General features: G+C 41.9%; 1 protein-coding gene across 1 annotated transcript in view; it reads right to left on the bottom strand.

The window, feature by feature from the left end:
* SV2C (synaptic vesicle glycoprotein 2C) overlaps positions 1 to 17401 on the bottom strand; it is a 588766-nt gene that overhangs the window by 227877 nt on the left and 343488 nt on the right. The window contains exon 4 of the mRNA XM_069223649.1: positions 8612 to 8763. Within this exon, the coding sequence (XP_069079750.1) occupies positions 8612 to 8763 (152 nt within the window). The remainder of the gene's footprint in view (positions 1 to 8611; positions 8764 to 17401) is intronic.

The raw sequence follows: 17401 nt of genomic DNA on the forward strand, positions 1-17401 counted from the left end.
TGAAACTAATGGGGTCGGCCCTCTGACACGGGCCGACCCCCCCCATGGGGGCATAATTTTTTTTAAACATGTGTGGTTTCCCTGGGGATCATGATCAGCCACACATGTATAAAATAACAGTGATATATATATATATATATATATATATATATATATATATATATATATATAGAGAGAGAGAGAGAGAGAGAGAGATAGAGAGAGAGAGAGAGAGTCTATATATAGAGAGAAATATATATATATATATATATATATATATATATATATATAAACATATTTTCTTAAACCAAAGGTTACAGGGACGTTATAGTTAGGTTCAGAATTTACTGGTACAAAATCATAGAAAATCCAGTAGTTATAGTTAGAATTATTTTAAGTAACTGTAACTAGAGCCCTAAGGTAACTATAACTTGCACCCTTGCCATGCACAGTTTTTTTATCAATAATTTTATTGCAAATGTTGCAGTGATAATATCAAAGATGCCATACAAGACCTCATCAATGATATAACATGTGGAGTAATTAGCTCTGCATGGCAAAGGTGTGAGTTATAATTACCTTAGGGCATGAGTTATAGTTACAATGCCAAAACTGTGGTACAAAATTAGGTTTTTTGATTCAGCTCTGCATGTTCCTGAAAGCTGGGAAGTGGATGCCATTCTTAAGGGAAAAAACAGACACTTTTATCTGGAGCACTTTTTCCCTATTTTTCTCCCAAAACTCAAAGGCCCGTATTTATACTTTTTTTAGCGCCGCATTTGCGCCGCTTTTTGACGCAAAACGGCGCAAACCTACAAAATACAATGGTATTTTGCAAGTTTGCGCCGTTTTTGCGTCAAAAAACGACGCAAATGCGGCACAAAAAAAGTATAAATACGGGCCAAAATGTTTTGCCTATTTTCTCGGTCCCCTCCAAGGGGAATCCACAAACACTTGGTACCATTAGAATCCCCGGGATGTTGGAAATTAGGACGCAAATTTGGCGTGGATACCTTACTTATGGAACCCTAAGCGTGGACTACCCCAAACAGCCAAAACAGCACTCAACACTGGGGAGGAAAAGGCCCAGCAGCTAAGCGGTTAAAAAGGCCACTTGCAATGAAAAAACAAAGCAAGAAATGATTGTTTTGTATATATAACACATCTATGAAATAAAGAATATAGGGCCAGATGTAGCAAAGTTGGGAATTGCGACTTGCAATTTGCGAGTCGGAGCGACTCGCAAATTGCAAGTCACAATTTCCAATGCAGAACGGTGTCTCAGACACCGTCTGCGACTCGCTATGGGGTCGCAATGACCCACCTCATTAATATTCATGAGGTGGGTCACAAATTGCGGCCCCATAGCGAGTCTAGGCACTCGCAAACATGGAGGCCTGCTGTAGTCAGCAGACCTCCATGTTCGTGACTGCTTTTAAATAAAGCAGTTTTTTTTTTTTTTAAGTGTAGCCCGTTTTCCTTAAAGGAAAACGAGCTGCACTTAAAAAAAAATCCGAAACCTTTAGTTTCGTTTTTTTTTCAGGGCAGGTAGTGGTCCCTTGGACCACTACCTACCCTGAAAAAATATTTGTGGGTCCATTCACAAAGCAGAAGGGGTCCCATGGGGACCCCTTCCAATTTGCGAGTGGGTTACCATCCACTTGAAGTGGATGGTAACTGCGACACCATTTGCGACCGCATATGCGGTCGCAAATGGTATTGCATACCACTCCGAATCGCAAATAGGAAGGGAACACCCCTTCCTATTTGCGATTCTGAAATGCATATTGCGAGTCGGTACCGACTCGCAATATGCATTTCTGCATAGGGAAACGCGATTAGCGAGTCGCAAACGACAATTTTTGCCGTTTGCGAGTCGCTGTCCGTTTCCTGCATCTGGCCCATAATGTGCCATGATTCAAGGTATTTTGGGGCTGTAAAATAGTCCTTTATGCACTGCAGCATAAGCACTCCATAGGAAGCAAAATGGTACAACAAGCAACCAATTGCACAACGAGAAAGATAAATAATCGTCTGGGCGGAGCCAAAGCTTATTTCCCATATATTTTAAAGAATTGTTAACAAAAGGCATAGCAGACGGTTGCGCTGTGAACCCAGAGCTAAAAACTAGCTAAAGTGAAATAAAATAAAAATGTGTGTGAAAACTGAGTGTTGCAGTGGCAGTCGGCCTTCTGGACGTGTAAACAGGAGGGGTCAGCTGCAGTGGCCTACCACTAGGCATTTTGAGCCTGGGCGCCTATTATTCTTTTTCATATTACTAAATAAGTACTGATTGGCTAGGTAAAAGAAAGAAACCTAAAAAAGGTGGAAATGCATGAAAAACTATGGGTGAATCCAGAGTTTAAGAATAAATATGAAATAGGAAAGAGGACATGTAAAAATTTCTGAATGTGCCCATGTGGCCGTTTTTTTTAAATGTATTAATGTAAAACATTGTTTTTTTAACATAACTTGGATATTATACGTACATTTAAAATACATTCTATAGCTACTATATTAAATATGTATGTGCTGTACTTTTTTGTTTACATGTGTTAATTAGAAGTGACATAAGCTCGCAGTTTAAGCAGTTTATCAGTGCAGCAAAAAGATGTGTTAAGGAGAATGCGCAGGAAATGTGCCGCGAATGAAAAATGAGTGCTGTTCTTTTTAGGGATTTCCATCTTCATTTGTGCTCACGACTGGTGGCGGTGCACGTCTGCTAGTAAAGTTGGCCCATTAATGTATTTTCGAATGAAAAAATATTGTATGAAAGAGATGGTTGCAAACACAGAAGACTTGTGGACAGTTCTTAATTCGTAAATAAAAACGTGCTGGTGCCCAAAGCTCGCCTTTGAAACTCGCGGCCGCCCGCAATTAACTACGCGAGCACGGAATACTGAGGCAGAGTAATCCTGGAGCCATCTAGGGCCTCTTCAATCCATTTACAGCCTCTCCCTCCTTCTTTGGCTCGCTCTCGCAGCTTTCTGCTTTCTCTCTTTGTGGTGCCTTCTCGTTTTTATCACCCTCAGTCTTTCCCATGTGTGTCTTTTGCTTGCAGTAAATGTCTGATGCAGAAATACAAGTGCCGACCCTCAAAAATACGTGCCCCCCACCGGAAACCACCGGCTCAAATTAAGTACAGCTTGTGGAAGCTTAATTGCTGACCTTAAAAAAAATTCTACATTTTGAAGAACTAAATGGTGGTAAAAGCCCTGCTAGAGTTGAGCACTTAAAGTCATCGCTAGAAGGAAAACCACTAATAAAATAGAATCTTTGCATAAATTACACGAGTCTCGTCAGCCAGAGCGCCCACCATTGGGAATCCATTTCTAAAGGCCGGATCTTTTTCGACAAACAAGATACAGCGCTGACAAATAAAGCTGTTTAGCAAAGAAAATGTAGAAGCGAGACTGACAAGCAGGGATAAAAGTGCCTGCGGAGACTAGTTCCACTTCAGGGAAGCCGTTTGGAGTCAGCAGCTAATGTTCAATGTACTGCATATGGCTCAGTAGACGCATGAGCATGAACCGTCTTCACCACGAGCAACCATTGACTCTTGATAGTTGCGTTTGTGATTATGCTAAAACTAGACAAGAAGTGGGATTTGTGGGCTGAGTCTTGTGGGAGACATTTCAAGATTGGATGCCAGGGACGTAGCAGGTGTAGTGGCACCGGGTCCTGGAAGCCTCAGGGGGCCCCTAAACTCTGATTATTGCTCTATTGTACCATTCAAACCATAGTTAGGTGACCCATGTCCACCCTTGCACTACGGCCCGTGACACACTGGCCACGCTACTGATTGTCCAAAGTATGCCTTGACAGCAACGACCGAAAGTGCTCAGGTAAGCACCGGGGAGCCTATTACATGTAAGGCACACCTTCCTGCTTTCTCCACGGTGCACCTTCAAACAGATGTGCCGTTCGCAAACAGGGAAGTGCACCCTATAGAAAACTTGTGCTGCCTCGGGGCACCGCATTCAAGTGAAATTTGGAGCTAGGCTAGGGGCGAAAAGTCTGAAAATGCTGGCCAGCGTATTTAATGTTATACCTCATGCTATGCTACGTTGTGCAATTGTCAGCAATGTTGTTGTACGGTATGTTGTATTTGACTCTCTTGTATAGTTCACAGTCTGCCGATAGCATGACAAATATTTGGAAATATTGAAATATATGAAAGGTTGGTGCAGTTAAGAGTGAGGCTGGCACATGTCAGACTATGACCCACCAGGCCTAGGATAAGGAGGGAAATTGTCCATTGGTTACGCTTAATAGAAAATGGGCATAAGAACTTGGGCACAGTAAGCATCATCTATAAATCAATTACGACCCCAACCCCCTCGCCTCTCAAGGTTCTTTTGGCACTGACTGCTTTGGCTAGCCTCCAAGTACAAGTACACAGACACAAAATCCTTCACAGGAGATCTCCCACAGAACTGTTGCATGCGGGGGTGGACAAACACCACACCTACTTCGTCTTGTTTCGAACGCATTAGTTTTTTGTCCATTTTTACAAGGTCCTCCTCATCCCTGCTTTTCACTTTTTCACTATTTTCTGATATTTTTCTTTTTCCTTCTTTCACTCTTTTTTGTTGGTCATGCTCTTACTCTGGGACAAAAGGCCTCATTACGAGTGTGGCAATCCGAGGACTGTCACATTGCCATTGACGGTCCAACTGCTGCACTCTGGGTGGTCTGACCGCCCAAATACGACTCTGGAGGGTGGTACCACCAGGGGACGCCATCCCCGCTGGGAACATAGTTCACAATGTGGTGATGGCAGTTTGAGTTGTACTCAGGCAGGGCGGGCTGAACTCAGTGCTGCCTGGTTGATTACAACTCATTTTTACGGCCAGCCTTTTCATGGCAGTTTCACCGGCATGTTAAGGCTAGCAGTGAGGGTGTGCTAGCGGCCAGTGGGGGGCCTGCACTGCCCATGCCCCCGCCTAGCATCATCGGAATGCACACTGTCTGCTTTGAAAACAGTGCGCATTCCCAGGGTGCTGGTTGACCCCTCTGTGCTACGAGATAGCACTCAGCTCCTTTAAGAGAGCAGAGTGCTATCTAGTAGCACTGCTCCCACCAGTCTGACCCGCTGGAACACTCTATTGCAATGTTTCTGCAGGTCAGATGGGCAGGAGCATTGTAATAGGGCAGAGGGGGATGCCACCGCCATGGAGTCTTCCATGCAAGTTTGGAGGTCCCGCATTGGGACCACCAAACTTACAATGAGGCCAAAAGTATGAGGATAAAAATAAGTGCTATTCCCCAAAAAACATGTGTCAGTGCCCACCAGCAGCAGCCACCAGTAAAAAATTTCAGCCAATTACATAATCAAAAAAATCTGTCTGCATAGAATTTGCAAACAAAAGGAATCATTTGCCATCTTTGCACCAATATACACTGATGCACGAGGCACTGGCTAAATGTGGACAAGAAAAATAAGCAAATTATTCATCATTGCTCCACATTCTACTGTCCTACTGCTTTAATACTGATGTGTTACGGTACCTGTACACTAAGACTGGAAAGGGTTAGACCGAGAATCAGATGTTAAAAACAAAGGGAAAATATTTTTTCATCCAGGAATGGCCTGTTGGCAACTTACTATAGACACTAAGTGAGAGACAATGCTGTAATTTTGGTGCCACACTAGAGAATGATTGCCCTCCAAGAAACAATTAATTATAACACCAGAGACCTGATCAATATCAATGTCTGTAGATAATAATATCTTGGCAGGGCAGTAGTATACATCTTTATTGGGTTAAAATGTAACCATAAAAGATGCACAAAATCCATAAAATCATTAAAAAACGTCTATAGCCATTAATATCTTGACAGAGCAGGTGATACCTGAGTATGCAGAGGATCCTACAATGTACTGAATTCAACTTTTTTTAGTCAGTCCTGCTATTTAATGGTGCAAATAATTGTCCTTTAGCCTTTTTATAACTCTGAACTTCCTCAAGCATTTCTTCACATAACACAGATGACTTCACTCAGGGATGCCTTGTAGTGAGCAACAACAAGATGGAACCATCTGAGACCATGCTACTGGAACCCTTGAGAGTCAGCTGCGTCTATATAAGGTCAGGGTTCTACGAGTCTGGTGAAATGGTGAATCTGCCATTTAATAGTGGATGCACTGTTCCTCCAACTCTAAATGACTACCTTAATAAAAAGAGTATTTTTTTTTTTAATTATTCATTCTAAAGGCTCAATAGAATATATTTAATTTTGAAATTCCCATGTGCATTCCATTGAGTGTATAGAATACAGTGTATTAGCTTGATGGTCTGAATTGAAGAGTGATTCTGTTGAGGGACCACAGTGAAGCACTGGTCTGGATCAAAACCTTAAGGAAGTCCTTAGGGCAGATCTGTTGATACAGCACATGGGAAGAAACCTTGGCAGTATGGGAGGGAGGGTCCTGCTGTCAGGGCTGGATGGGTTGAGAGGCTCTCTGTCCTTCTGCCCTGAAAGCAACCCTTAAGGAAGTGCATGGCATGTTTCTAAAACAATTTTGAAGGGAAATGCCTCCTTTCGCTCGACTCTATGCTCATGAATAGTTTCGAGGTGACTTGCTCTGCTTTTACAGTGCTGTAATGAAAACATTCTCCAGGGCTGTCTTTACTTTCCAACTTCGTCTTTCTGATAATATCAACTTTCACATTAATAAAGATGTTTCTTCCGAATCCTAAACTCTATCAACTTTCAGTAAGGGTGAAACCCTTGAAAAGAAGGTAGCGCACCACAATGCTACAGTAAAATGATCACTCTAAAAAATATTGTAGCAAAGTCCAAATCAGTCATTGGAATGTTTTGCCATTTTTTGAAGAATAAAAGGACGACTAGATAAGTCACCTTCTTGATGCATTTTGTTTCACCTAATGTGTGCTCTTTTCATTTTCATTGTTAATGCTAGAACATTCATTGTAAGATGCTGCAGCAGCACAGTTGTATAAACTGCAGCCGCACAACTCCTGGAAGAATAAAAAGGAGATGCTGAACAAAGATGTGGGCCATGGAGGCAGTGGGTGAGATGGCTCGGGAAGGTACCGAGTGTTTGAATGTTTCCCTTCTCTTTCTGTTTATAATGAAGAAGCATACAGTCAGTGGCCGCCGCTGTAAATCTCAAGGGGAGGTGCGGGAAGGGGAGGGACAGAGAAAAAAAAAAAAAAAAAAAAAAATGTACCTTTTGCCGTTGAGCCAGCAGATGAAAGATAAAATTATAATAAAATATAATTTTATCTTTCCGCTCCTGGCTTAGCCAGGGGAGCGAAGCTCCTTCGCCATTGAGAAGGAGCTGTCCTGCATACAGTAAGTGAATCTAAAAATCATCACAGAGGGAAAACTATTCTAAAAGCCCAACCAGAGGCTGTTTTATCAACTGAGTGTGCAATTGTCCTTCATTATGCATGCAGAAAACTGCAATGCCCTGAAGGACACCAACCAACCGTAGAAACAATCTGGCTACCCTTGGGGGACTGAACAAGCTCAGCGTTTGGTCTTCAGCAAGGCATGAGTGCATTGATGAATTCCACGGATACCCCATGGCAGCATCAGAAAGCATGACTCCGCCACACTTGGAAAGAGATTACTAATCACACGTTCTATCCATGTTAGGAATACGATTCCGACGTGCAAAAAAAACTAATTAATTAAGAAGATCATGATGTAATAGATGTTGATGAATACTGCACCTGCATGTTGTATCCCTTTTCACATCATATCAATGTATCTATGGCTTTGCTATAAGATCGAAACTACTTTTTCTTAGGTACCTACAAATTGTCATGGATACGAAGATAAAATGACCACAGCATAAAAACAAACAAAAAGTAAGGTACTGCATCAGTCTAAAATGTGTAAGCCCAAGTTTACGATTTTTAAATATGTACTCATTTTGTAATTCACACAAATCTTCAGGTCCACTCCTACCTTACACATTTATACTTTCATGTTAACAGAATTATGTTATTGCACACTTCAGCATCATTTTTTCTCCAGATTGAAAACATTTTTCTAATTGAAGAAACCCATTGCCTATGCCCCAGGTAACATGTAGGTACTTGGAGCCCGTTGGCTGCTTGGATAGAAGACTTCCTCCAAGAGTGGATATTACACTGCCCACCCTATTTAGGGTAAACAGTGTAGTGTGTTGTTTTTCCTGTGTCACCACCACAAATAAACTGGTGGCGAGAGACAGAAAAAAGGTGTGGGGGTGATTAGTTTTTTTGTTTTTCAGTAACAAACTCCCGCTTTTGGAGTTTGTTTCTGAAAAACAAAAACAATGAGTAAATGTTTCTTGAACAGACAAAGTTGATGGCGTCCGCCCAGCAAATATGTTGTACATTGAAAGGAACGACCGTGATGGTGACAAGGAAAGGAAGAACCGGAGAAAATGTAAGTCCTGTTGTATTGAAATTATCAATAATGTCCCTGAACAAATCAACAGGGTGGTCTTTGCCTGTCTTTAACTACTATGTATTAGTTGTTTCTGGTATCTTTACCTCAGATGTCCATTCACATATACAAAAATAGAGTTGGCTACCTGGGTATTTATGTTTAGCTCACATGAATGCCTTCCTGCTGCACAGTCCTATAAGAAGAATTCTTTGTTACATACCATAGTGTGGAATAATGGCCCAGGCCATGGCAGAAGCATAAATTCCACCAATCATCCAAAACATGCAGAGCCAGCTCAAGTGCTCGCCGCGCTTCTCCCTAGCCAGCACTTCGGAGAAATAGGAGAACACCGTTGGGACGGCTCCACCGATACTATAACAAAAAAGAATAAAGAACACCACAGTTAGACAGAGAGACTGCAAATGCGTACCAATGACATTACAAAAAAATCTGTGCCTTTAGATGGAGAGAACCTGTGTTACATATTTTAGATTTTATAAAATGACATGCCCTCTTCAGGGGCATAAAGCAGGCCCCTGAGGTGCAAACCCAAACTTCAGGGGGTCCCCCAATCTCTTGAGGGGCCCCCCAAATCAGGACAAGGCCAATCAATAGCTGTGATATATGAGAGACTCAGGGAGACCTCATCGCATTCTGCAGCAGCCCTATCATTTTGCGTTACTCCACTGGCACTCTTTGTGTAATGGTTACACTGACTACATTAATTTTGTTTATTGAATTAGGTGGCAGATCTAATACAGGAGCAAATACACTGGCACACAGGGTTGCAAAGTTTGAAATCTGTATAGCAACTGATGCAACTGTATGGCAACTCATGCCCTTAGAGAACTATACCTCATGCCCCCGCCATGCACAGTTTTTTAATCAAAAACTTTAGTGGAGATATTATGTTGATTTTATCAATGGTATTATCAGAGATGTCATGAGTGCTGTAATTTACGAGGCAATTAGCAGTCCATTGCGAAGGCACAAGTTATAGTTACGTTAGGGCACAAGTTATAGTTACTCGAGATAACTATAACTATTACTGGCGAATTTCTATGGTTCTGTACAAGTAAGTTCAGAACCTAACTATAACATAGCTGTAACCTTTGTTTTTTTAAGTGAATTTCTATGTTTTTCAAATTATATTTCCTAACTATAACGTCCCTGTAACCTTTGTTTTTTCAGTGAACTTTCATTACTATACTTTAATACAAATACTGTCGTGCATGGCCGAAAGCCCTGTGGCCAATCCCCTATAACCACCCAACCTTGCTCCGTGCACAGCCTTCAGCCATGCGTGGGGGGCTTAGTCGCAGGGCCTCGCCTGCGGTCTGGCCCTCCAGCCAGCCCCCCTAACCACCCAACCCTGAGAGAGAGAGAGAAATTGAGAGATTCAGAGAGAAATGTAGGCTTTGATGAATGATATACGTAGAATGAGATATTTTAGGACAAATTAAAAATTAAAGTGTATTTGTCATTTAAAACGAGTGAGGTCACCTTTCAGAATGAACCTTTAACTTTTGAAGTTTAAAATAATTTAAAGAAGAGAAAAGACCACTGACACACCTAGAATAGAACCCTTAACTTTCAGTGTGAGGGTCTGTGACCTTAATCATTACACTACAGGTGACTCCTTACTCTCCTGTTTCCATACAGAACTATAACATTCAATCCATGCATGTGATAGAAACATGAACATTCCTTTACTAGGTAGGTTTAACAGTCAAGACACTAGTGAATAAACAAACGCACTGCCAAGTGATACTAGGGTTTGAACCTTCAGCCTACTGAGTGATAGCACAAGACCTTGACCATTAGGCTAGAAGTGACTCTGTTCCGCGGTCATCCAAAAGTAACTATAACATTCGTACCAAACAACTTGCTAGTTTTACACTTTCAAGTCATTGCATGGTGAGACCACAAGATCTCTTGCTCTCTGAGAGAGAGTGACAGGACCGCGGGGGGAGCCTCAAGGCCCCACGGTCCTAGCCAGTTCCCAACGTCCGGCGGGAGCCGCCATTGCTCCCACAAGCAGGGAGGTGCTTTAAATAGCAGCTCCCTGCTTGCGGGAGCAGTGTTTTCATCTGTTTCCCTGCACACATATTTGCATGCAGGGACACAGATGAAAACTCAATTTTCTGTTTCATAGCTCTCACTTGCAGAAAGTGAAGTGTTTGCTCTGACTTGGTGGGAGTTGTCAAAGCTCCTGCCAAGTCATAGCAAACAGCTGTGTCCCGGTACATAGCAGAAGCCAGCCCTGGGGTGTGGCGGTCCCTAGGGCCATCAGTGACTCCTCAAGGTGGGCCGCGTGCCCCCCTCCAACGTACATGGCCCTGTGTCCAGAGGGTATGATACGGGCCCCCTATCTTTTTTCAAAATTAGCCACAGGATGGTGGCAGTCCCCAGGGCTGCAGGGCGGGGTGCGTGGCCCCACCTCATTAGATGTCATTAAAGCCCTAGGGAGGTGGTGGCCAATGGGGCTGTAGGGGGCCCGCACCCCACATTCTCTTTTAGAAAAGGCCCAGGGAGGTGGTGGTCCCCAGAGCTGTGGGGGTCTGTGGGGAGGCTGCGTGGCCCCCGCATTAGATTCAATTTAAGCTCTGGGGAAGTGGTGGTCTCTGGGACTGAAGCGGGCCATGTAGCTCCCACACATTATATTTCATTAAAGCCCCAGAGAGGTGGTGGTCCCCGGGGTGCGGAGGGGGCACGTGGTCCCCCCGCATATTAGAAATGATAAGGCCTAGGGAGGCTGCAGTTCCTGGGTTTAAAAATAAGCCATACTTGTTTTTTTAAACATTTTTACTGCTAATTTGTGGCGATTTTTTGCCCTGGCGGGGTACCTCTAGGACCCCAGCACCAGAGCTAAGGTGTCAGGGTGTCCCTTCCCTGGCCCCTTTACTTTTTTGTGTGTTTTTTGTGGGACTTGGCTGAAGCAGAGTCCCAAGATGGCTACCAACTCTTCCTGGTTGAAGTGTTAGCAGCCAATCAGAGCTGTGCATTTCCCTGCACAAGCTTCTCGTCATTCGTGAAGTCACTGGGGAGGATCTTCGGCCCTAGATATACAAATTAATTTTTCCTTTAATATCTCCAAAACTACTGAATGGATTTACACCAAATAAGCAAAAGCGTCATTTGCATATCGAAAGTTAGCTTTCGGTCAATTTTGGTGTAGTTCTGTCCAGCGGTATGGGCTGTAGTCGTGTTCAAAGGTCTAATGGGAATTAACATAGGAAACTTATGTTTTTTTATCACCCCCCCTTTTTCTCTGCCCCACTTGAAAGATCACCCCGAAACTTTCTGTGCATAACAAGAATCATTGGGGCACTTTTCTTGGAAGGTTTCGTGAAGATTCCTCAAACAGTGCCAAAGATATAGGCAAGTCAAAAAATGCTTTATCTATGGACACATGGGCTTGTTGTTCTCATGACTTTTTTTTTTATTTCAGTGCTTTTTCTCTTAAACTCACAAGTTATTTAGCCCAACTGGCAGCTCATCAGCTCTTTTGTTATTGCCCTTTAAGTTGGAAGGGTACAGCAAATTTTGCAGATTTTCAGAAAGAGTTTTTGTGAAAGTTGTTAAACAGGAGTTTTTATAAATAAGCTGGCCTCTGCTTAGTGTTTTCCCTGCAACACCTCATACCTAAGGTTGTGGAAGTACATCCTCCACACTCTAACTTTTGTTGCTAGAGAATATCCTATGTAGGACATTTTGCATCAGGAAATCATCACACCTGGAATGCCCAAAAGGATACACCTCATCTGAAGTAAAGTTAGGGAACTTCATTTGCTTCATAAAGCATGGCGTTTCCTAGTTCCAACCAACTTTGTAAGTGAAGTTTAAATTTAAATCACCTTTAAATTAAAATAACTTTACAGAGAGCATGGAGCATTTCCATCAAGAACATTTTAGGAAATTAGTGGCAAACAGTATGTTTTAAACATTTTAGGGATTAATCAATGGTGAAACGGAAATAGAATTTAATGGTCATTAAGATCCCATAATGATTTTTATTGTAAGGTTGTGACAAGAGATAGACAGTTCAATTACATTTAATCAATCAAACTGCATGGACTTGAAGCAGGCTCTGACATTTGCATACACCCCTCATAGTTACAGGCAGGCTGTGTGAAAGGTGTTGTACAAAAAAAGGATACCTTCATTAGACATTGACCAGCAAATCTGCTAGGCATTGTAAAGCATAGGTGATTGTGTGAGACTGGGATGGATCTTTTTGAGGTCTGTGGCCTAGCTGAGAACACTAGGAGCAGCACTGCCTCTAATGCTCTGAGTGGTGGTTTCACAGTTTCCATATAGGATCCTGGTCTGTCAAAACTTCTCTCTTTCATGGTGCTTGCATTGTACCTCCCCTTTGGATGCTACTAAATCCTCCACCTACAGAATTATGGACATTCTCTAGTCTTCCACATGCAGTAAATGTGGCTAACTTTGCTTATAGGAGCATGCACTTATCTGAGTGGTAAATGTAGAAAGCATAGAAACCTACCATTTGTATTAAAAATGGCAAATATTTACGGCATTACAGCAGGGACAGATAAAAGTCAAGTTTCATGTTACAAAACAGTTAGGAGAGTCACATATTCAAATGTACACTAAAAAGCCAAATCTCCCCCTCAATAGAATTATAACTTCTCAGCAAGTAGATTGTACTTTCCAGCAACTATACCAGCAAATGTAGACATGGCTGATATGCATTATAAGAGAAGGTGTCAGCATTTCTCACCAAGAGCATATAGTATCAAATAACAAGGGGGTGCCACTGTTAAGTAATTCACATCAAACAATGTAGGTCTTATAACAAGGGTTAGGCCTTACTAGGATTTTAAAGAGGTAAAGAGGTAATTAGGAATTGCAAGGAGCGTTTTCGATCTTATAGTAAGATTCGTTTTAGAAAATAGACTGCAAAATTGTGCTTTGAAATCACATTAGGGCAGGTGTATTGGCCAAAGCATGATAACCTATAAATTCTACTTCAAATCTCCAATCACCATTTTTATACATGTACCAAGTTCTAATTTTGCTCTTTTAAGCTCACTCTTACATTCTCTATTCACTCCTATCTCTCAATCTCTGCCCCTGCTACCTGGTTCAATCTTTTCCCCATTACCACTTTCTGTTTGCTGCATTTATCTTCAAATTCCTGTCTCCCCTACTCACTCTTGCTTTTTCTATTTACTCTATGCACTCCCCTTTCTTTCTCTTAATCTTCTCTCCATTTCTACAACCTCTTCTCTCTGTCTTCTCTTCTATCTTCTTTGTACTTCTCAATATTTATTATTCTCTCTCTAGCCCTCTTTTCCATAGACTATGTATAGCAACTGAAACATTTTCTTGGCTGTGCATTGCCTTTAGCAGCACCTGCCACTTTTCTTTGACCACTGTGCTTTTCACTGTTGCCCAGTCCCATAAGCCTTCCATTCTAGGGGCCTCCTGGAACTGGAGAAGTCCCCTATGATCATAGAACAAAGAAGTTAGTGCAATGTGGCCATCATATCCCAGCAGCTTGTTGTCAGTTCTTATTGGACAGGACATCAGGCTGCATGGATTTGGTGGGTTTCAACTGCTTTAGGGCAAATGACCCGTTGACGTCAACCACACTACTTTCACAGTAGAGTGGACTTCAATGGGTCATCCACAATACTGGAAAAGTAAATGTTTCTGGTAAAAACACTATAAACGTTTTCTTTTTAAAATCAAAGTCAGTATGTGAGGGAAATGCTTCCCACAAGTCCCAAGTTTGATTTTTTTTGTTTTTGCTATATTGCACAGTACACTGTGTGCAATAGAGTTACACAGCAAAACAGAAGTGAAAGCAGATTGTGCTAAGGGAATCTCTGGGGATGCAAAAGTGTCCTACCACATAACATTCCTAAACACCTACACATCTCTTAATAGCAGTAGTACCCCACTTGTGAAATGAAAGGCTCCCTAAGGATCCCAAGACACCAGGAAATATTGACCAATTCTGGTGACGTGGGTAGCTGTGATATTTAGGTCAGGGATTGGTCAGCACCCAGGGAAATATTCGAAGCCCAGGCATTCCTGAAAACAAGGTACCTTGGGAGGTTTGGGTGGGGTTGCTTGCATGCATCCCAATACTGTTGCTTACCCAGAATGCCCTGCAAGCACCAAACTTTGCCTAAATCACAGATTGTCCTCATAATTCTGTGGAGGAAGAAGGAAGAACATTCTGGAATCTGTGAGGATCCATAAACTTTCTACCACCCAGCGTTCCTACACTTCAACCAATAAAAACACTACCCTTAATGCCTTATAACAGCAATGTATTTGCTATGATTACAAATTTGATAAAGATAAAGCAGAATTTCAAAGGAGTCAATAATTTTAAAAAAGCAGATTAATACTACACAGATTAGAAATTACATTATAAACAATCAGAAAATGTTAGTCAGTTACTATACAAATGCTTTCAGCCTCAGATGCCCTGATTATCGTTTCCACAATATTTGGTTCAAGATTAATCCTCCATGTGTTAACCCTGGCAGGGTTATCTAGATATCAAACCATTTTTGAAAGATAGCCTGCTATAGTAGCCCTTTGGTACATGACAGGGTATGTTGGGTCATTTCAGATTTCACTACTGCTAGTTAGGGTATTTGCACCCCTCTGCAGCAGGCATTTAAACCTAAAATACTATCTGGCTCCTGCAATCTCCTGCAATCAAAATTACAATCTGTAGTACAGATATAGTATCTCACCAGGCTATATTTCACAATAGGAGAGTGTAGGCTAGAGCAATGTCAGTCAACTATAACTCGTACCTGACTTGCAATAATTCTACCCCAGCAAAATAGGCTAATCAAAGCACCATGCCATATTGGAATCTACTTCTGAATGGTAGGTTTGAGTAATGGCAACCACTTATGTAGCAGGAATAGGAAATGTCATGAAAGTTGCTGGATTAAGAGTTGAGCAATCTCTTTACACCACAAATTATTTTTTGACATTCCATAAGTTAAAGGTGAGAAGGGTGTTCAGATAATGTCCATTGAACTCTTGGCCTCTCAGCTGTGACAGCTAGCTTGTGTTGATACCACCTTTCATATCAGCTCTTGACACACAACACTGTGGGGTCTAACAAAAGCCTGAACAACTAATTTTAAGGTAAGGTTTTCTTTTTGGTTTTTAAACTACTTATATACAGTTTTATATATATATATATATATATATATATATATATATATATATATATATATATATATATATATATATATATATATATCAAAAACAACAAGTGATGGACGGAATGCTGAACATTGTCAAACATTCACCCCCAGTACAGTGATCTGGGCCTAAATCCATCGTTTTTTTGCTGCCCATGCCATTCCAGTTTGGACCCAGCCATATGCAAATCAGTCTTGACCCTGTTCCTCATGGGAACAGTCCAGACCGAACTGCTAGGCCAGGTCTTCCCTGGACTGGAAACAAGCATCCTGGGACCGGTTTCAAGGTTTCACCCCTCATCAGCCAGGCTAGCTTGAATCCAGTGGCATGGGAAGCACAGGAACCCACGTATGGGCATACCCTTCCCACTTAGGGCGACAAAGCAAAAACAACAAGTGATGGACGGAATGCTGAACATTGTCAAACATTCACCCCCAGTACAGTGATCTGGGCCTAAATCCATCGTTTTTTTGCTGCCTATGTTTGGACCCAGCCATATGCAAATCAGTCTTGACCCTGTTCCTCATGGGAACAGTCCAGACCGAACTGCTAGGCCAGGTCTTCCCTGGACTGGAAACAAGCATCCTGGGACCGGTTTCGGGGTTTCACCCCTCATCAGCCAGGCTAGCTTGAATCCAGTGGCATGGGAAGCACGGGACCCACGTCTGGGCATACCCTTCCCACTTAGGGCGACAAAGCAAAAACATATATATGTATATATATATATAAATTCTAAGCAACTAATAAACCATAAAAACCAAAACGAAAACCTTACCTTAAAATTAGTTGTTCAGGCAATTGTTATTCAGGCACAATTGTTGTTTAGACAGTAGTTGTTCAGTACTTAGTTGTAGACACTTTTTAGTTGTTTAGCAGTAGTGGTTCAGGCAAGTAGTGGTTTAGACCTAGTTGTTCAGGATGTTTCCCGACAAAAATACCAGCCCCATGCGGCCTAAGGAACATGAGACACCCCAAACAATATAAAGAGAAGTAGGAAACATAGAGGTAACCATGGATTCAGACCTATATTTAATTCCACATAATAACAACGTAAAACAGAGTGCCTTCTACATAATGAAAACACTACGTTGCATCCTCCCATAAGTTGGATATCAGCAGAAACTGCAAGCTATCCTCACACTCATAATCTCCAAGCTTGACTATACCAACAGCTTATACTTTGCAACACCCGCATTCATAATGCACAAAATACAACTCATACAAGCAAGATTTGTTCTCTACCTTCATCCAAGAAAACACATAACTCAGTTCTGCAATCACTCCCCTGGCCACTATAGGAAGAAGTGCAATGTTCAAGATACTTTTTATTGTTCACAGAGCCTCCGAGGAAAGGTCTGCTACATCAACAAGCTACATTAAAGGCTAGCACCACTTATCATATCACATCAGCATTCAAAGCATCCAGGAGCTTATACACTTCAGAAGACAGTTGGAAACATGTCTATTTCCAAGAAAAGCACATCACCACACATCCTGGCAACAAAATCTGAAAATTCAGTCACACCCTCAAGCTCAACCTCTAGCTTACAATCCACAAGTAGGAAACAACCCAACCACCAAACTACTTTCGAAATGGAGATAAGTTAAGGCAAGCTGACCTATGCTTCGCCGAAGTATTATATAGTTACGTAGGTTCATACAAAACTCTTCTGCCCCACACTAATACTAGTAACAGTACACTCAGAGGTCAGCAGCCAACTGTAACTTACACCTCTTACATTTAATTAAGGCATATATACTATGAGGGTTGCCCATCACCAATACTCTGCAGCCAATAAGC

This window comes from Pleurodeles waltl, chromosome 1_1, assembly GCF_031143425.1.
Source record: "Pleurodeles waltl isolate 20211129_DDA chromosome 1_1, aPleWal1.hap1.20221129, whole genome shotgun sequence".
In the NCBI taxonomy this organism is placed as follows: Eukaryota; Metazoa; Chordata; class Amphibia; order Caudata; family Salamandridae; genus Pleurodeles; species Pleurodeles waltl.